Source organism: Bos indicus x Bos taurus, chromosome 14 (genome assembly GCF_003369695.1).
Source record: "Bos indicus x Bos taurus breed Angus x Brahman F1 hybrid chromosome 14, Bos_hybrid_MaternalHap_v2.0, whole genome shotgun sequence".
NCBI lineage: Eukaryota > Metazoa > Chordata > Mammalia > Artiodactyla > Bovidae > Bos > Bos indicus x Bos taurus.
In genome coordinates, this window is record NC_040089.1 from 66,630,412 (window position 1) to 66,652,376 (window position 21,965).

Below are 21,965 nucleotides of genomic sequence, written 5' to 3' on the forward strand. Positions count from 1 at the left end.
ATGAGATGTTTATTTAACCCCCTGCACACAAGGCCTTTGATATCCCTGAAGCCTGAGGAGGCAATTCATTCCCTGTGCTAATCTGGTGGTGACAAAGTTTCACATGGAAAAAAAAATCTGTTTCCTTAAAAACTCAGGTAATTGGGTCTTTATTTCCTCTTTAAGTTCTTATGGTCTTAATAACAAGTCTAAACTCTGCCATAACACAGCCTTCAGAGCCCTTCATCTTCTATTTTTTTTTTTCAAACTAAACATCCTCAGATCTTTCAACTTTTTTCATGCCTTGGCTTCAGGAACATTCCCCAGTCCAGTGGCTCCTCTCTGGAGACTTTTCCTCTTTGCTCACTGGTTCATTTGCTCCTTCTCTTGGCATTCACTGAGTGTCTGTTGTGTACCTCGAGTGTTATTAGCATCGCTGATACAGTGCAGACAACGATGCTGGCAGTCACTGTCCAGGCGGACAAGCTGGGGCACACAGCCTGCTGCGGGGGTGTGTTGTTGGGGCACTATTAATAAATCCCAACTGAGAAATTAGGGCCACTTCCATGGACACTCGAAAGATGAGTCCAATTTGGTTGGCTGGAACAGAGGAGAAGGGTTGCAGAAAAGAATCTGAGCCAAAGGAAAGGTTACGTTGGCTTCTCCAACCCCACCTCTGCTGCTCAGTGGTTGCACGATCTTGAGCAAAACATTTAACCTCTCTAAGCCTCAGTTTCTTCCTCTGTAAAATGGGGATAATAATATTAATACCACGTAGAAGGAAGGGTGAACTGCCTAGCACATAGTAGATGCTCTCTCAAAAGGGGCAGCCATCATTAATGTTGTTATTATTATCATCTGGTAGGGAAACCTGGGACATGATTGGCTCTGGAAGGGTAAGGCGGTATGCTCTGCCCCCCAAGAGCAACAGCCATCAAAGAGGAGAAAATAAAAAGTAGCTATGTCACCCACTGAAAACACACCCACACATACACACTGCAGGTGCCAAACACGCGGGCAAGCTGAGGATCAGACATCCTGGAACTGAAGAAGGAAACGAGAGAGGGATGGAAGTGGAGAAGAAGAGATAAAAGAAAGTTACAGAAAAGGAAGCGGACAGAGTTTACTAGAGAAGAGAAGGTGAGAGACTGTAGAAAAAAGAAAGTCAAGTTATGTATTCATTGGCTAGGAATGATAGGAATTGGCTAAGTCAGATACTATCGTTTTTGGAGCTTCTCAGTATTAATCACAAGATAGGAATGAAGAATTCACTTCATATAGTTTATAAAAACTGAATGATAACAGAGATATTGCTTTATACATAAAGCAGGCAGAGAGCGAGGAGACGAGATGTACTTTCTGCACCCGGACTGAGCAGCCGCCATGACAGTCCCTCCATCGGGTCCGTAATTGGGCCCTGACTATGTCAGAGAGGATGTACAGAGGGAGACTGATAAAGGGGGTGTGATCTCACTTCAAAGGGTTTATTTTTTTTTAAGCCTTTGCTATACTTAAAAACAATTCGATCAGCTCTATGCATCAACCTTCATTTTTATAACCATTTCTGATGATAAAGATACACGCCGGCCACTGGCTTCTTTAGATGTGTGCTGATCACTGTGCTGTAACAGGCTTGAGGCTCCCCCCCTTTGCTAACTCCCCCTGGGTAGGAAAATACTAGCGTCCTCTTCAAAGCCGCAGAAAGAGTCGACCCAGCTGACAGTTCACTTATACTCTGCAGCTGCAATTTTCTCAGCAAATGTTATTCATCCTGCACTGTCTCTCTGGTTCATGCTTAGCATCTCTTACTAAGATCCGTTCCTCCTGCCCATCCCCACCCCAACTCCTAGATTTCTCCTCTGCAAAGATTCTCAAACTGAGGTCTCCAGAAATGGCAACTTCTCAATCCCCAACCCAGGCCTGCTGAATCAAACACTCTGGTCCTGGGAACCAGCCGTCTCTGTGTAATGAGTCGTTCAGAGCTTCTGAGAGAGACCATTAGGCATGAGGACCAATGTTCAGTTTCCCCGGATCCTACCCGCTACAAACCCCCTGCCTGATTCTACTGCCCCATCCCTTCTATCTTAAAACTTCTCCCTCTCATCCGGAGAGAAGGAAAGAAAGCCAAAGATCACATCGGGGATGGCAGCAAGAGGAGGTTCACTACCAGGAGCCAGAGAAGGGACAACGGGAAGGCAGGAATAGGTGATGTCATCACGCCCCAGATGAGACATGAAAGATCCCTGACTCCAGCCACCTCCCTTTATAGGTGAATACACTGGACAAGAAAAAGCAGCTTTCCCAGAGTCACATGCTAAGAGACTGCAACCGTGGACAGGAGGATGAAATCCACCATCTGTATGCCTCATCCTCTCCGCAGCCCAACACTCCCGGAACTTCCACTTGGGCAGGACCAAAGAGGGGGCTTGAGGTCAGCGACCCCGGTGTGACCTGCAATAGCAGCAACACCTCCAAAGACTGATGGGCATATCATGGTCTGCTCAAAACTCCTGGTCAGGGAGCAAGCAAGCTCGAGTATTTCTTTGCTCAAACACACAACTCCTTAGCCACGCATCCTCTCTCAGAGTGGGGGAGGGTTGGAAGGGAAAACTTTTCATTCTGGGTTTTCAGAAGTCTGTAGCTCAGCTGGTAAAGAATCCACCTGCCAATGCAGGAGACCCGGTTCGATTCCTCAGTAGGGAAGATATGCCGGAGAAGGGACTGGCTACCCACTGTGGTATCTTGGGCTTCCCTGGTGGCTCAGCTGGTAAAGAATCCACCTGCAATGCAGGAGACCTGGGTTCCATCCCTGGGTTAGGAAGATCCCCTGGAGAAGGAAACGGCTACCCACTCCAGTATTCTGGCCTGAAGAATCCCATGGACAGAGAGCCTGGCGGGCTACAGTCTACGGGGTCGCAAAGAGTCGGACATGACTGAGCAACTTTAACCTTCAGAAGCCTTAACAAATTTACCAAATCGCTTTACTTCTCTTCTCCTGGGCTTCCTCGTCTGAAAATGAGATAAACCTATAACCACTTTGCAGTGTTTTGTCTTTTTTACATAGATGCAGTGAGTGGGCCTGTCCCTACCCACAGCAAGGTCTCAGTAAGTGATCGTACCTCCAGAGGTGTCATGAGACACGAAAAACAGTCCCTCTCTTCAATGGTTTACAATCTGATGGTAAAAATAAGGCAAGTACAAAAATAACCAGAATAGGAATCCTTGGCAGGTGCCATTATTACCCCTCAGAATATAAAGCAAAGTGAGCTGACACCTTGGCCTAGGATCTGAGTGCTTGTGCTCCACCCTGGGATGGAAGGGTCCCGCCTGGCTGGCAGGGGGAGGAGGTGGCATTTAGCCTGCCCTTGGCTGACAATAGTGAGAATGAAGTGAAGTCGCTCATTTGTGTCCGACTCTTTGTGACCCCATGGCCTCTGGCCTACCAGGCTCCTCTGTCCACAGGATTTTCCAGGAAAGAGTACTGGAGTAGGTTGCCATTTCCTTCTCCAAGGCTGATAATAAGCCTTACCCAAAGAAAAGAGCCGACTCATTAGAAAAGGCCCTGATGCTGGGAAAGATTGAAGGCAGGAGGAGAAGGGGACGACAGAGGATGAGATGGTTGGATGGCATCACCGACTCAATGGACATGAGTTTGAGCAAACTCCGGGAGATGGTGAAGGACAGGGAAGCCTGGCGTGCTGCAGTCCGTGGGGTCGCAAAGAGTCAGACAAGACTGAGTGACTGAACAACAACAACAAAGGAAAGATACTCCAGGTAGAAGAGGGTGAACAAAGCCCCAGAAAGCTCAAGGAAGGAGACAAAAGTTGTATCCGTGACAGAGTGGCTGCAGGGCATGTTAAGACCAGTGGCCTCAATGGGTCTGTCCTTCCAGAAGCCAAAAGTTCAGATGCCTTCTGGCATCTGCTTTTCTTCCCTCACTGAGGGTGCCAACAAATGTCAATTAAGGGGATTGTTTCAGGATGTGGAAATTCATTTACTGGCAGCCAATGCTTGAAAATGTTAATAATTACCAACCTAGGCAAGAATCTCCATTGGCAACAGACTAGGGCATTCTTACACTTAATTCCCTAGGCCAGCCAATTCCTTCAGTCACATTGCTAATTTAGGCTTCAGCTCCTTGTTCGAAACATTTCATTTTTTTCTGATGTTCTGAGATCAGGTTTAATTAGAGACGTATGCAAAATTGGAAATAAATGCCTAGTAATGTACTATGCTGGAGAAGGCAATGTCCGTCTCCAAAATCCCCACTCCAGTCCTCTTGCCTGGAAAATCCCATGGACGGAGGAGCCTGGTAGGCTGCAGTCCATGGGGTCGCTGAGGGTCGGACACGACTGAGCGACTTCACTTTCACTGTTCACTTTCATGCATTGGAGAAGGAAATGGCAACCCACTCCAGTGTTCTTGCCTGGAGAATCCCAGGGACAGAGGAGCCTAGTGGGCTGCCGTCTATGGGGTCGCACAGAGTCGGACACAACTGAGTGACTTAGCAGTAACTGTTTGAAAGAAATGTTACTAAGTTCCCTGACCTTTACCCCCTGAACACCTCTAGAATTTTTCCTAGCAGAGTTGAGGGGATGGGAAGTCAGCTCCCACCATCCCCTCTCCAACAGACTTTGGGGCACCACCTCCCACTTCTCAGACCTACTGTTCTGTTGTCACAAAGTGCTCTTTTAAATCACAAACACGAATTCTTTGCGGGTGCCACTGATCTGAAAGGGGAGTCTATTGCAGGGAAAGGAAAAGCTTTCAAGGTTAGTTAGTAGAAATAAAATGAGCGAGCTTGGTAAATTTAGAAAAGACAGCACATGTCAACAGGACCTCGTAAAAGACAAACAAAACAGGGGAGCCAGCAGGTAGAAGCGCACAGGCAGTTTGCATGTACGGTCATTCCAAGGTGAGGGGCATTGCCGATACAGTGGGGCTTCAGGCAAGGAGGGTAAAGGTTTCCAAAAAGGCTGATATGCCCCCACTGGTGGCCTTGGTGACAGCTCCATCCCTACATGACTGTGATACAATAAAGAGAAAAGTGTGCAGACGCAGAGCAGGCGGTAATTAGGAGAGGGGAGCAACATTACTTCCAGCTAGCACCGCTCTGAAGGGACTTAGGAGGGAGTCTGGGAGGGGACAGGTGCCACTGAGGCAGGAGAGGTACAGAGGGCAGAATCTAACAGCTTCCATGAGCTTAGCTTTGCATTTAGCCCACCCTGGGTTTCCCTGGTGGCTCAGGTAGTAAAGAGTCTGTCTGCAATGTGGGAGACCCAGGTTTGATCCCTGGGTTGGGAAGATCCCCTAGAGAAGGGAATGGCAACCCACTCCAGTATTTTTGCCTGCAGAATTCCATGTAGAGAGGAGCCTGGTGGGCTACAATCCATAGGGTTGCAAAGAGCCAGACACACACACACACACACACACACAGCACGCCCTGCTTAGGCTGTCCAGATGGCACAGTGGGTATCAGGAATCAGCAGTGATCACCACTGTTGCCAGTTTCAAGTCTTCCAGGGCTCCCACCTCTGCAGCACAAAGCCCAGACTTTTTGTTGGTGCCCCCAAGGTCCTAAGTTACCTGGTTCCTACCTCCTCTGGGCTTGGCTCCAGCCCAGACCCCTTGCCTTACAGACATGGCGGTCCTGATGGCCTCACCAGACCCCACCTCCATGCTCCATCTTCATTCCTTTCCTGGCAGCTCATCTCCCAGCTTCACGCGGCCCCAACTTTCCCTGGGAATGCTCCCCTAAACCAGCCACTTTCAACATGTGGTTTGGAGACCCCCACCAGAGGGTCCATGAAATCAAAGCTATTTTTGTAACAACACTAATGTTTGCCTGTTATACTCTCTCTTAAGAAAATGGCAACCCGCTCCAGTATTCTTGCTTGGAAAATCCCATGGAAGGAGGAGCCTGGTAGGTTACAGTCCATGGGGTCACAAAGAGTCGGACACGACTGACCAACTTCACTTCACTACGTGTGTATATAGTTCAAAATGTATGCTGAGGTGGTTTTAGAGTCCACACTACTATTAACCTTGAAGAAACTATCATTTGTCAAGTTTTGGTGTCATGTCAAAGAAGAATCAGATCAGATCAGATCAGTCGCTCAGTCGTGTCCGACTCTTTGCGATCCCATGAATCGCAGCACGCCAGGCCTCCCTGTCTATCACCAACTCCTGGAGTTCACCCAGACTCATGTCCATCGAGTCAGTGATGCCATCCAACCATCTCATCCTCTGTCGTCCCCTTCTCCTCTTGCCCCCAATCCCTCCCAGCATCAGAGTCTTTTCCAATGAGTCAACTCTTCGCATGAGGTGGCCAAAGTACTGGAGTTTCAGCTTTAGCATCATTCCTTCCAAAGAAATCCCAGGGCTGATCTCCTTTAGAATGGACTGGTTGGATCTCCCTGCAGTCCAAGGGACTCTCAAGAGTCTTCTCCAACACCACAGTTCAGAAGCATCGATTCTTCGGCGCTCAGCCTTCTTCACAGTCCAACTCTCACATTCATACATGACCACAGGAAAAACCATAGCCTTGACTAGATGAACCTTTGTTGGCAAAGTAATGTCTCTGCTTTTGAATATGCTATCTAGGTTGGTCATAACTTTCCTTCCAAGGAGTAAGCGTCTTTTAATTTCATGGCTGCAGTCACCATCTGCAGTGATTTTGGAGCCCAGAAAAATAAAGTCTGACACTGTTTCCACTGTTTCCCCATCTATTTCCCATGAAGTGATGGGACCAGATGCCATGATCTTCGTTTTCTGAATGTTGAGCTTTAAGCCAACTTTTTCACTCTCCACTTTCACCTTCATCAAGAGGCTTTTTAGTTCCTCTTCACTTTCTGCCATAAGGGTGGTGTCATCTGCATATCTGAGGTTATTGATATTTCTCCCGGCAATCTTGATTCCAGTTTGTGTTTCTTCCAGTCCAGCATTTCTCATGATGTATCCATACTCATTTAAATGGCTACTACAATTAAGTTCCTTTTTCTGACTACATATCTGTGTGAGGCCATATTTTCTTCAAGTAACACAACCCAAACAGTATTTCATGACAGACTGAATGGATGAGAAATGAGAATCCAGGTGTCTTTAATTAAGCTAGACATTAAGCAGAGTTGCAAAAATGTAAAATCCTCCATTCTTCTCATAATAGTTTTATTTTGAAAACATTATTATACAAATATTTTTATTTGCATTATGCATCAGGTTTTGTGTTTATTGAAGTGAAGTGAAAGTCGCTCAGTCATGTCTGATTCTTTGTGACTCCATAGACTATGGACTATATATAGTCCATGGAATTCTCCAGGCCAGAATACTGGAATGGGTAGCCTTTCCTTTCTCCAAGGGATCTTCCCAGCCCAGGGATTGAACCCAGGTCTGCCGCATTGTAGGCAGATTCTTTACCAGCTGAGCCACCAGGGAAACCCTGTGTGTTTATTACTGTTATTTTAAAATTAATTAATATTTTTACAGCTTTCCTTCTCAATTTCTCTTTTAAATTGTATCTATTATTTTGGCTGCACTGGGTCTTCACTGCAGTGCACGGGCTTCTCACTGTGGTGGCTTCTCTTCTTGCAGTGTGTTGGCTCACTGGTTGTGACTACCGGGCTCTGGAGTTCGGGCTCAGGAGTTATGGCGCATGTTGCTCCGTGACATGTGGAATCTTCTGAGACCAGGGATTGAACCTCTATCCCCTGCATTGGCAGGTGGATTCTTTTTTGTTGTTGTTGCAAAGAGTTGGACACAACTGAGTACTCACCCATGCGTCCACGCCACTCTCTAAGTTGTGTCTGACTCTTTTGAGAGACCTCATGGACTGTAGCCCACCAGGCTCCTCTCTCCATGGAATTCTCCAGGCAAGAATACTGGAGTGGGTTGCCATTTCCTTCTCCAGGGGATCTTTCTGACCCAGGGATTGAACCCGAGTCTCCTGCCTTGAGGCATTGGCAGGCATATTCTTTACTGCTGAGCCACCAGGGAAGCCCAGCAGGTGGATTCTTAACCATTGAACCACCAAGGAAGTCCCTCCATTTCAATTTCTGATCCAGTAAACCTCAGTAGACTTAACCCACAAAAACAAAAGCTCTTTGGGATCCTCAATAATTTTTGAGTGTACAAACGTCCTGAGACCCAAAAGTTTGAGAACCACTTTCTTAAGCTGAGCCAACAGCAGGCAGAGTAGAGCTGTAACTTAGCTACGCCGCTACTGTTGCACACAGATTCCACCAAGTTAATGACCTTTTCACACCTCTGTCTTCCCCACTGCACGTGTACTTCTTGGTTGTACTTTAACTCCCTCATGTCTGGCACAGAGCAGAAATTCCAGATACGTGAATGCAGTAGAAGGTAAGCCCTCCTGGACCACACGTCATGGACTACCACCTGAGTGACATGCAAACATCTATAGGAAGGTAGAAAAATATCTGCATTATTTTTTCAATAGGCTCGAATTGTTACCCAGCCTCTCACTTGAATTTAGACATAAATACAAATTTTTTAAAAAATCAGAAAATTCAAATGAAAAATTAGCCTAAGAAACAAGTCTGCTTCTACTCTGTTAAACATTCAGAGACAGTCATGCAAGCAAGTAATTGGTGAAATATACCATGCAGTGGATATCACACATCCAGCCATCAAAAAAGCGGTCAGGGCAAAGACTACAAGGAGCACAGCTTCTCCATCTTTGTTCGCTGTCAAAGGTAGACTGAAAGCAGATGGCACCAGAGAATCCAGGCCAGAACGGTGGTGTTTGCCTTCAGTTTCATGTTTCGCACTCACTCCCCACGTTCCCAAGTCAAGCTGCCCTCCCGCACATCAGGGAGTGGCCACGCCATTCCTTGGGGGGCAGAGGGGTGCCATATCCTACCCCCTCTTTGTCCCTGACACATTCTCCTGCAAAATCAGAAAAGCGGAGGGGGAGGATGCTAGACTCGGGGTTGATGCCCTTAGCAAAACAGGATCTCTTACGTGCGAAGACCAGGAGGTTTCTATTTCAGAGCCCGAGAGAGCTGTGAATGCTGACCACTAGGGAGGCCCAGTGTCCGTGTGTGGGGGGAGGTGAGAGTGTGTGAGCGTGTGTGTCTATGTGCATGTGAGTGTATCAGAAAGTATGTGTGGGGGGAAGAGAGAGGGGCAGGGAGTAGGCACAGGGATAGCAAATACCAAGAGGTGCCTGTATGCTCTTCTGGCTAAGTGTGGGGTGGTTCATTCCAAAAACAGCCCCATCAGAAACCCAACTGTATAATCACTGCTGCTGATCTAGGAATCAGGCATTTCGAGCTCTCTCTCCCTCTCACACACTCACACACCTATGTCACCTCTTTTTATAGATAGATAAATGATAGATAGATATTTATCATATGATAATATATGTTTATCATCTTGAAACATTTTTAAAAAGCCCTTTAATCAGTGTACTAAACATCCCCCAGTCCTTTCCACATTTGCAGAAATCATATGTTTATGTCACTATGGAAACAGATTCTCAGGAAACTAAAGACATGGAGGGCCCAGCATCCTTGGGGTCATTGCTTATAGCACCATAAAGATTCTGACCTCTCAGAACAGAGCTTCTGGTTCCTCTGGTCTCTTGTCATTTCAGATGCTGAGGCAACCAGACACATAGCAGTTCTCTCAGTGGCCGTCGGAGGGGGTCAGATTTTAAGGGCTGGCCAACAAGATACAAACATGAAACACAGTTCTGGAGGGACTTCTCTGGAGGTCCAGTGGTTACGACTTCTTATTTCACTACATAGGCACAGATTTGACCTCTGATTGGAACTAAGATCCTGCATGCCATGTAACAAAAAACCAAAAAACAAAAAAAGCCCACAGTTATGGAGAACAACTTCATGGAATGATGGTTCTGGGAAAGCTTTCATTCATTGCATACCTATAATTCACATATATTCGTTACCATGCCTTCTTCTCACAAAGATCAGTGTTAGCATTCCCATTTTATGGATGAGGAGACTGAACCTCAGAGAGGTTACGTGGCCTAAGTGTACCCACTTGGTCAGCACCAGGGCCAGGTCTATGAAGCCAGTGAGTGAGTGAGTGAATTCGCTCAGCCATGTCCGACTCTTTGCGACCCCATGGACTGTAGCCTACCAGGCTCCTCCATCCATGGGATTTTCCAGGCAAGAATACTGGAGTGGGTTTCCATTTCCTTCTCCAGAAGATCTTCCCGACCCAGGGATTGAACCCAAGTCTCCCGCATTGTAGGCAGACGCTTTACCGACTGAGCCACCAGGGAAGTCCTACGAAGCCAGGTCTATGCCAAAACCACCGTCTTGCCACTGGCCAGCCTTCCTGTTACCCCTGAATCCTCGCCTTCCAGAGCCCCTGTTCAGAACCAGGCCCATTCCTCTATATCTTATGTGTTTTCAGGACCTTTGCTTTCTCTGGGAGAAAGAAAAAAATTCGCCTGAAGGAGACACGTTGACTGGGAGAGAAACACAGACCTCTGACATCTTCTATTTCTAATCTCCTGATTCCATCTCTCTTTCGTGTCAGTGTCCACCTTCCACAAACCTGCTCTTCTTCCCAAGGTGCCAGGTAGGGAAGCATCATCAATACAGATCAGCAGACAGACCCAAGAAAACATTTTTACAACACCCTTGTCCGGGTAAGTCCAACCAGGACCTTTTCAGATGAAAACCCTTTCCCTTGCTTATTGGAGAAAAGTCAGGAGCTTCAGATTAAACGGAAAGTTTTGCAATGAAAGAGGTTTTCATTTCACTTGAAAACCAATGTACAACCACATCCTCAACGCAGGATGACTCCTTGCCAACGAGATGCCCTCTCCCCCAGCACACCCAAAGTGGGCACCCGGGGTGGGCACCCGGGGCGGGCCCCCGCCCCCATTGGAGGCCCGCCCTCGACCACCTCGGCCTGTTTCTGGGGCGGAGCCCCGCCCACCCGTCACTCACCCAGGAGGGCCGTCTGAGGGTGGGTCCGAGCGTGTCTCCCTCTGGAGGTGGACCTGGGAGGAGGCCGCCGCTCCCTGGCCTCAGCGGGGAGGAGGAGGAGGGTCGGTCCGAAGAGCAGCAGAAAGCAGCCCACCAGCATCTTCTCCATCTTCAAGAAGAGGAAGAGGGGCTAGGCTGTGACAAACACAACGGGAGAAGAGGGCTGGGTGAGGTTTCCGGGTCTCCCTGAACCCGACAAGCCGTAGACCCCCGCCCTCTCCCCCCCACCCCCCCTCTCCCCCCCACCCCCCCTCTCCCCCCCACCCCCCCCCACCCCCCCTCTCCCCCCCACCCCGCCTTTCCCCAATCAGACGTGCCGCTGGTACTTAAAATGCCATTTGTGTGTGTGACCCTCAGACCCCACTGGTAGGTTCTTGAATGGTCTGAGCAGGGCGTGCATAGTTGGAATTTTTCGCCACTTTGGTCACCATAAGACTGAATGGAAAACTTGGGGGTGGGGGGGGAATCTACCCTGAAGTATCTTTTCAATCAAGTTTATTTTCAGTTATTCGTAGTCACATTCTATATCCTGGATTTGAAAAAGGGAAAACTCCACCCGAGGAGTCCAAGTAACAATATTTTCTTAGTCTAATAATGGTGGATGGCAGGAATTAATCTGTATGTTTCCCAAGGAATTCACATACAGTTGCAATAAGTTAACATGACTTAGCCTCCCAGCCTCCCTGCCTCCCACATGCATCTATTAAGAGGGAGCGTGGTTCAGTGGTTAAAGGCTTGAACTCTGGCACCAGACTGCCGGGCTCTGGATTCTGGCTCTGACGCTTGCTAACTGTGTGTGACCTTGGGCAAGCTACTTAACCTCCCCATGCCATGTGGGAATATGGGATAATATTAGTTAATTGAGTGACTTAATCCATGTAACTGATGTATTCAGGATAGTGTCTGGCACACATGAGGAGGTAGGGGCAAGCGTGCAAGCAAAAGTGTTAGGAGACCAGAGAAGAACAGGATCTATTGCAATGTTGAGCAAGAAGCTCTCAGATGCAGAAAGAATTTTAGCCCTGCGTTGAGTTTCAGATATCCACAGAGGCGAGGGAGTTTCAATTGGAGTAACACACTCTTGACCAGACTTGAACCGTTTTCTGTGCTGGTCCTGCAGAGTAGCCGCTGTTGAAGGCTCTGGAGAAAAGATTCTGAGCAGGGAAGTAACGTGATCAGATCCAGGCTTTCCCAGGCTGGCCAGTCTCAGTACCTCACGTGGGATGAGACAGGCACTTGCCAGGTGGTGAATGATACGGACTCTTCTGCCTGGCAAACCCTCACGGAAAAGGCAGTGTCCTGGGACTAGGTTTAAATTGTTTTTCTTCTAGTTTCAGTCATCACGATGGATGTCATAAGCCATTTATTAATTTACACAAATTAGTGGGGAGGAGGGAATATTTAAGGAGGAAAAACATTTAAGGAAGATCATCTGCCTGTAAAGTTTCTTTACTAAGTCCTCATCTTGTGCTTGGCCATTCCACCCAATTGATTTCATCTAATCCTCATCCCAATCAGAATTACTGTTTCTGCTTTTTAGAGATGAGAAAACTGAGGCTCAGAGAAGTTTAGTAACTTGACTGAGCTCACCCAGCTAAAATAAGTAGCAAAGAAGGGATTCAAACCCAGGGTAAGCAGCTAATTTACCATTTAACAGAAAACTTGGCTAGCTGCAAGTCAAGTCCCCAGAAGTCAATTCATGAAAGGCCATAGCTGTTTCACCGTCAGAGGTGGGATCAGGACAGGACCAGGGCAGGGATCACTTCCCAAAACGTGGGGGAAAAAAACACCTTAATAATTCCGTGAACTGTTTGTTCAGCAAGCTGCTTTCAGGAATTGACCTGGAGATGAACCTAGGCCTGTCGACCTTCAAAGACCACAGTTTTTCACACTTGCTGTGTTGCACTAGCTCACTTCTCACTCTGCCTTAAGGTTCCATTAAAAATAGCAGATGTTCATTCAGTGCTTACTATGTGCCAGGCATTGAGCCAAGTGTTTTAAATGTATTAAGCCGTTTAATTCTTACAGTAAGTAAAGAAGTTAAATAATTTACCTAAGGTTATGCAGGTGATAAAGGGGTGAAGCTCCAGAGCATTGCTATTTCCTTATGGATAACTACTGCCCACCCCTTATAACAAAATAAAACTCTTTACTAACTGGTCCCTTTTCATAGCTTAACCTGTGAGGTTCCTTTTTAGAAAAGGAAGAAAACTTAAAAGATTTCCCCTCTTTCTCTGATCCTAAACCTACTGTTTATTTCAAGTTCCCTTGGTTTTATCAATTCTAAGTGTAGTACGTCATTTATATGTGATTTATTAATTTAGCGATGGTCTCCTTCTTCCCATATGCACAAAGTCCATGTTTATTTCTTTCAAAATATATATAACACTCTCTCAAGGGTCCACGTCCATCCCGACACATCTACAATTAAATCCAAACATTTAGAACACGTTGTGGTGGATAATTATCATTTTCAAAAAACAAACACCATTTCACGTGGCTTGGGTTTACTGTGGATTTTAAGAGGTGTTTGCATTTTCGAGTCACCATTGCTAACCAGAAGGGTCTGGAGATATGTGAGGGATAGGGAGTTGAGAATAAACAGGTCTGGACTTCCCTGGTGGTCCAGTGGTTAAGAGTCTGCCTGCCAGTTCAGGAGACGGGTTCGATCCGTGCTGTGGGAAGATTCCACTTACCAAGGGACGACTAAGCCTGAAAGCTGAGCAACTACTGAAGCCCAGGCGCCCTAGAGCCTGTGCTCTGCAACAAAGAAGCCACCACACCGGGCAAGGAGAAGCCGTGCGCCAAAAACAAAGGGCGCAACTGGAGAGAGCACGCCCCAGCTAGAGAAACCCCACGAGCAGCAATGAAGACCCGGTGCCGCCATAATAAATAACATTTAAAAAAAAAGAATAAACAGAGCTAAACATTTCTAGTTGTCTAACCCTGAGCAAGTTACTTTACCTCCCTCTGCTGCAGTTTCCTCATCTTTAAACTGGGGATAATAAAGACATCTGGTTGTTGTATGAATTAAATAAGCTCAAATATATAAAGCACATAGAATGTGGTGGCAGGTGGGAGGGAGGTTCAAGAGGACAGGGACCTATGGCAGATTCATGTTGATACATGGCAGAATAATATATTGTGTTGCCTTGCAACACAATATTGCAAGGCAATTATCCTCCAATTAAAAGGAAATAAATTTAAAAAATATAGTAAGTGTCCCAAAAGTGACAGCTACTTTTTATTATCATTATGCAATCAAACCAATTAATATGAAGTGCACACTGTTAATTTTGTCATATTGAGCCATTTAATGGACCTTATATTAACTTTGATGCTGACTTGCGACACTGTAATAAAACAATGACACACACACAAATCCATAATTTAAAAATACAAGTTAGTATCTTAAAGTATTTAAAATTTCTTTCTACAGAGTGAAATAATGCCACTTACAGCAACCCGGATGGACCTAGAGGTCATCATACTACGGTGAAGTCAGAAAGAGAAAGACAAATACCATATGATACCACTCACATGTGGAATTTAAGATATGACACAGGGAACGTATCTACGAAACAAACAGACCCACAGAAGAGAGAACACACTTGTGGTTGCCAACAGGGAGAGGAGTGGACGAGTTTAGGATCAGCAGATGCAAACTTCTGTGTATAGACCGGGTAAGCAACAAGGCCCCACTGTACAGCATGGGGAACTACGGTCAATGTCCCGTGATAAACTGTGATGGAAAAAATATGAAAAAGAATGCGTGTATAACTGAGTCACTGTGTACAGCAGAAATTAGCACACCGTTGTAAATCAACTATGCTTCGTAAAATAAATTTTAAAAATTCCTTTTTCAAAATGCAATGGTACAGCAAGTCACAGTCTGATAGAAAAGATTTCCAAGACATATATCCCTATATGTCTGTATGTCTATATATCATTTATATTCTGCACATACATTCCTATAACAACACAAAGACAAACGACCCACTTGAAAACGTGCAAAATATTTGAACACTCACATCACCAAAGAAGACATTCAGATAACAAATAAACATATGAGAAAATGTTCAACATTCTCAGTCATCAGAAAAATGCAAAGTAATAATCACAATGACAGGGACTTCCTTGGTGATCCAGTGGCTAAGACTCTGCACCCTCAGTGCAGGGGGCCTGGGTTCAGTCTCCACTCAGGAAACCAGATCTCCAGTTCCACAATGAAAGATCCTGAGTGCCACAATGAAGACCGAAGATCCCTCCAGCTAAAACTAACATTCCATGCAGCCAAAATAAATAAACATCAAAAAAACTAAAAATCACAGTGACATTCCATGACAAATTCACCAGAATATCTAAAACTTAAAAGACTGATATAACCAAGCATTGACAAAAATGCAAAAAACTGGAATTCTAATATGTTGCTGGTAAGGATGCAAATTGATACAGTCATTTAGAGAAACAGTATAGCAGTTGCTCATACAGTTCAAGGTACATTTCCCAAAGGAGACAACACGAGGTGACCAACTGGCCTGGTTTGCCTGAATTGCCTGTGTTTTAGCACCGAAAGCCTTTCATCCCAGAAAACTCAGTCCTGGGCAAACTGGGCCAACCAGAAAGCTACATATTTACCCAAAAGACATAAAAACACATCTACACAAAGACATACTCGGATGCTCATAGACGCTTTCTTTGTGAAAGCTGAAAACTGGGAACACAAACGTCCATATATGAATGAACAGATAAATAAATTGTGGTACATCCATAAGACGGACTAATACCAATTAATGGAATGATACACTGGGTGAATCTCAAACGAATTAGGCTGAGTGAAAGTAGCCAGACACAAAAAGAACACATAGTGAACAATTCCATTTACGTGACATCCAACAAAGGGCGACACTGCACGACAGAAAGGAGATCAGTGGTTCTGATTTGATCTCGGGATTGGATGGGAAAAGAGGGTCAGCTACATCTACTTCTGCTTCATTGACTACACTAAAGGCTTTGAGACTGTGGATCACAGCAAACCGTGGAAAATTCTTAAAGAGATGGGAATATCAGACCACCTGACCTGCTTCTTGAGAAATTTTGCAGGTCAAGTAGCAACAGTTAGAACCAGACATGGAAAAATGGACTGGTTCAAAATTGGGAAAGGAGTACATCAAGGCTGTATATTGTCACCCTGCTTATTTAACTGATATGAAGAGTACATCATGCAAAATGCAGGACTGGATGAAGCACAAACTGGAATCAAGAGTGCCAGGAGAAATATCAATAACCTCAAATATGCAGATGACACCACCCTTATGACAGAAAGAGAAGAGGAACTAAAGAGCTTCTTGATGAAGGTGAAAGAGGAGAACGAAAAAGCTGGCTTAAAACAACATTTAAAAATTAAGATCATAGCATCTGGTCCCATCACTTCATGGCAAATAGATGGGAAACAATGGAAACAGTGAGAGACTTTATTTTCTTGGGCTCCAAAATCACTGCAGATAGTAACTGAAGCCATGAAATTAAAAGATGCTTGCTCCTTGGAAGAAAAGCTATGACAAACCTAGACAGCATATTAAAAAGCATGAGACATTACCTTGCCAACAAGGTCTGTCTAGTCAAAGGTATGGTTCTTCCAGTAGTCATGTATGAATGTGAGAGTTGGACCTTAAAGAAGGCTGAGTGCTGAAGCATTGATGCTTTTGAGCTGTGGTGTTGGAGAAGACTCTTGAGAGTCCCTTGGACTTCAAAGAGATCCAACCAGTCCATCCTAAAGGAGATCAATCCTGAATATTCATTAGAAGAACTGATGCTGAAGCTGAAGCTCTAATACTTTGGCCACTTGATGTGAAGAGCTGACTCGTTGGAAAAGACCCTGATTCTTGGAAAGACTGAAGGCAGGAGGAGAAGGAGACGACAGAGGACAAGATGGCTGGATGGCATCACTGACTCAATGGACATGAGTTTGAGGAAACTCCGGGAGTTGGTGATAGACAGGGAGGCCTGGTGTGCTGCAGTCCATGGGATTGCAAAGAGTCGGACACAACTGAGTGACTGAACAACGACACAGAAGCAGGAGGGAAATTTGGGGGCTGACATAAGTATTCACCATGATTGTGGTAGATGCTACATGGCTCTATACATTTGTCAGAGCCCATCAAATTATACACTTAAAACTGAAGATTTTTTTTTCTTTTTAAAAAATATATTTATTTCTGGCTTCATCAGGTGTTAGTTGTCCCATGGCATACGGGATCTTAGTTCCCTGACCAGGGATCGAACCTGTGTCCCCTGCATGGCAAGGCAGATTCTTAACCACTGGACCACCAGGGAGGATCCCAAAGTGGAGAATTTTATTGTTTAAGTTCAACTTCAAAACAGCTATTTAAAAAAAAAAAATCTAAAGAAATAGGGGAAAGGATACTGTATACAAGTCAACATAAAACCAGTATGGCAGTATTAATATCTGACAAGATAGACCTTTTTAAACAATTCAATGGCAGTGAAACAAGAAAAAATAAGTCAGGACATGTAGCCCGCATTAATCGTTGTGTCTCAGTGTGGCATTTATAACTGCTAGCATTTGAAGAACAGAAGCCAGAGCCAATTCTCACCAGAAAATGGAATGATGTTTGAGAAACAGTTCTTTTCATAGATGGGCATATGAGAAGAATTGTTGTACTGAGAAATAGAGGTTAATTCAATCAGAACAGATTCCATGAAGCATTTGGGGGCATGGAAAGAATATTAAAAAAAAAAAAAAAAAACAACAGTTTTGACTTTTGTTCTAGCAATTTTTCTCCTCTCCATGAGACAATGAGTCTTTTCATTTAGCTTTACCAAGAGGGTGGAGGAGAGAGAGAGGAGATTGTTCTGACGGTCTTAGCTATAACTTCTAAGCATCACTGTTCCAAGTCAATTGACAGGCGCCTAGGATCTCACGGGAGCCAACACTACATGCCAGGGGCCTTGGGAGGAGAGGCCTGGCTCTGTCTCAACACGCCTTGTGACCTCAGTTAGGTGATTTAACTTTCTGGGCTTTAACTAGTCAGCTATAAAATGAGAGGCGTGACCTGGAAGCCATGTTTCTCAGCCTAAACCAGATCACAGGCCGAGATGACGCTGCTCTCCTGAGGAAGCCTGGGCCTGACACCCTCCCAGGCCGTAAACCCTGCCCCTGGATGAGAAAGGGGCTAAGGCTCTAGTATTTTCCAAGCGCCTACTGCGGGCCAGGCAGTGAGCAGGCCACTCTGTGTAATATTATCTCATCTGGTCCCACAACCGTTCTGTGAGGTGGACTAGTTCCCAATTCCTTGGGTGGGACACCAAGAGCTACAGATGGAAAGATGTTCCCCCAGCGCCTCAGAGCTAGTTAAGTGACAAAGCCCAGATTCTACCCCCGCCATCTCTCAGGCAGCCAGCCTACTTGCTAAAAAAAGAGATTTTGAGTCCCCTTCTCTGTGCCGAAAGTTCTTAGACATCAGATACAATAGTTTTGTCCCTCGCAAGCCACTGCTCCACTGGCACACCTCGGGTCCACACTAACTGCTGTGTCCACCAGAAATCTGTCACACAGGACGGCCCCAAAAGCCTTCCTGCCAGCCCCCACCTTAGACCAGAACCCCCAGCTCCCGCAAGGCCAGCAAGTGGAGCCCAGCTTCTGCTGGGAAGGACTCAAGGTCATGGTGCTCAGGACGCTCTCAGTACCCGACGCTGAGATGTTGACCTGATGTTGACTGTGATTTTCACCCCATGGTCTAGGCCTGCTTGCCAGCCCGGCCTTTCCAGGCACAGACTCGAGTCCTTTCATGGAAGGGTAACTCCACGGTCAAGGGTGACAGGAGACTTGGCCTCAGCTCCAGTGTCTTCCTCGAGCCTCTGTCACATCCACGGGTGGACGCTTTCTCGCGTCTGCCAGCTCCCCGCTCCAGACCTCCCAGCAGGCCCTGCCACTGCAGCAATGCTCGAGGTTCTCGATTTCTCACCCAGACTCCTCCAGAAGCTTTGGAACTGCTCTTACCGCCTGGGGTCCTGCCCCTTCCCTGCTCAGCTTCCAACTGCGGCCTGCTTACCATCGTCCACGCTTAAGGCCCACCGGCCACCCTCCAACCCCACACGCACCCCAGCCCCTTGACCGCTGCCAGAGGAACTCAGATTCTTGTGCTAGCTGGGTGCCTTCACTCAGGCTGGTCCCTTGGCCCAGTCTACATTCATCAGAACTGCCTTGGAGGACCTCCCTGGCAGCCCAGTGTTTAGGGCTCCATGCTTTCCCCTGCCAGGGTCCTGGGTTCGGTCCCTGGTAGGGGAACTAAGATCCCACAAGTTATGCGGTGCAGCTAAAAAAAAAAAAAACGCAACAAAACCGCATTCATTCCTCAAGTTTCAGCTCAGATGTTCAGCCACTCTCCAGAATGTTCTCTGATTTTCCCAGTGAGGATTGATGTTCCTACACCCTCTTAGCAGTGAGTTGGCTGTCCACTCTGGCCCTGGGTTTCTTTGTCTTGCTTCCGTATCTGCCTCCCTGACTAGACTCTGAGCGGTTCCATGAAACCACACCTTGTCATCTCTGTATCCCCGGTGCTGAATTTTGTAAATGAACTTTTAGAAAATAGGTAAATGCTGAATAAACACATTTACTGATCAGCAAAAGATCAATAAATGTTGAATCAAATTGGCCCTAGTTGAATCAAATTGGCCTTTGACAAGGCCAAGCAGGTCTTCATCTATGTACGATGTTTGCCAGGATGGGGGTGACCCCAAAGGCTCTGCCTTGTGATGGGAGGAAACTCTCCCCCAGATTTCTTGTCCGTGTTGAGCACATAATTGTTAAATGGTATCGATGAAATATCAAATATCTAGTTGTAATAATTAAAGTATCCATTTCATCATACATGCATATTCAAAACATTTCAAATTGCAAAATACAGATTCGTTTAGCAATAATGCTGTATTCATTAAAAATGTTTCATAGAAAAAGTGTTTTTCATAAAACAGTGTTTTTTCCTCACTTCATAAAACAGTTTTCAAATGCTTGCCTTTCCAACATCAGTATTTCATCAAACTAAAGATGTTTTTCGAGTCTTCTGCCACCCTCACTTCTGTTTAAGTTGTGTGAGATACAGTACTTTCTGAATCCATATGTGATGTTGTCACTGGAAAGTTTATCTCAGGCCACCAGTCCCCACTTACGTAACATGAGGACAGTTGGGTTTTTTCATGTCCTGGAAACATAAATTCACCGTCTCTGCAACCTATTCATTGCGTTGCTCTTAAGGTATTGTATCCAGTGTCATCCAACACTTATAATTGTGAAATTGTGTCCAGAAGAATAATGACTAAATTTGAATTGATTTTTCTTTTACTGTTTTGGTCAGTTGACTTCTACGTGCATTATCCAAAATTAGTACATTGATTGAGGACAGTTCAAGCCAACGTTCCATCCCAAATATGTTCAATGTATTTGACAGAGCTCCCCCTACTTTGAGAGCTCTGCAAGGACTCAAATATAGAGCAAATTCCTCTTTTCCAAGGAAGCATTTTCTGGGGGAAAATATCCTCACCTCATATTTTGGTATACAGGGCATTCTTACCATATCTTTTCTCCCTTCCAGACAAGCAAGCACCACATTCTACCATGTGATGTCTCTCATGCCTTCTCCCCTTTCCATCCATACCAAGGTCACAGCCTTAGACCTGGCCCTTACTCTCACTGGAGAGACTACAAAGGTCTTGCCAGACATTGCTAGTTGTCCTCCAATATTTCCCCTCCTTCTTTAGTAACAGAATCTCCCTTATTCACTTGACATGTGTGGGAATTAAGACCAAATGCTCAGCCTTCCCTTCTTCCCTACATGGGTCGGGGGGATAGAAGTCAACGTTGTGTGTACAACTTCTGAGAAGTGTCCTTACAGGAGAGGAGCTGAGGGCCAATTGTGGAGTGCTACAAATGTTCTGCAGATTACTCAGTGCTGACTCATTAATGAAATTAATGATTACTCAATTAATGAAAAATAATCCAGCTATGTCCCTGATTAGTGCACTTTCTTATATGCGTGCTTCAGTAAAATGTTTACTTAAAAAACAGGTAATGCTAAGTTAGAATAGCAGTTACCTTTGGAGGAGGTGATAATTAATCGGGGGTACAAGGGGGGGCTTCTGGGGTACCGATCTGAGAAGTGGTCACATGAGAGTGTTCATTTTCAAAAGATCCACTGAACTGCTCCCTTATGGTTTTTTGGCATCGTTTTCTATGTGCTTTTGATTCTAAGTTTACTTGACAAATGTGTGCAGTACTACTCCTGCCCCCCTTGCTCCCAGATCACTCCATGGACATCCAGGGAGAGATGTGAGCTGCAGCAGAGATTTTGGAGGAAGTTTAATGGGTGTTCTCTCTTGAATGGGCTACTGTGCACACACTGGGAGGGATGTTAATAAGAATAAAGCTGTACTGGTGGTCCTGACCTGGAACTCCTTCTTAAGCCCTGGGATGTGCAAAATAATGTCCCTCCAAAGATGTCCATGTCCTAATCCCCAGAATTTGTGGATATGTTACATTACACAGCAAAGGGGAATTACGGTTCCTAATCAGCTGACTTTAAAAATGGGGAGCTACTGTATATCAACTATATCTCAATTTTTAAAATAGAAGAAAAAAAAAAAAAAAAAAACCAGGGCAAGTATCCTGAATTATCCAGGTGAGCGCAATGCAGTCGTCAAGGTCCTCAAAAACCTAAGAGGGAAGCAGCATGAGGAGTACTCAGCCTGACACTGCTGGCTTTGCAGATGGCAAGAGGCAGTAAGCCAAGCAAAGAGGAGGGAGTCTAGAAGCTGGAAAAAGCAAGGAAATGCATTCTTCCCTAAAGCCTCCCGAAGGAACGATAACACCCAGTAAGAACTATTTCAGACTCGTGACTTCCAGAAACAGAGGATGAGACTTTTTAAAATTGAAATATAGTTAGTTTACCATGTTGTGTTAGTTTCAAGTGCATAGCAGTGATTCAG

General features: G+C 45.5%; 1 protein-coding gene across 2 annotated transcripts in view; it reads right to left on the minus strand.

Moving 5' to 3' along the window:
* Window positions 1-21,965, minus strand: part of MATN2 (matrilin 2) — a 173,129-nt gene that overhangs the window by 146,219 nt on the left and 4,945 nt on the right. For both annotated transcript variants that reach the window (XM_027561473.1, XM_027561472.1), the window contains exon 2: window positions 10,923-11,096. In XM_027561473.1, the coding sequence (XP_027417274.1) occupies window positions 10,923-11,070 (148 nt within the window). In that variant the 5' untranslated portion in view covers window positions 11,071-11,096. The remainder of the gene's footprint in view (window positions 1-10,922; window positions 11,097-21,965) is intronic.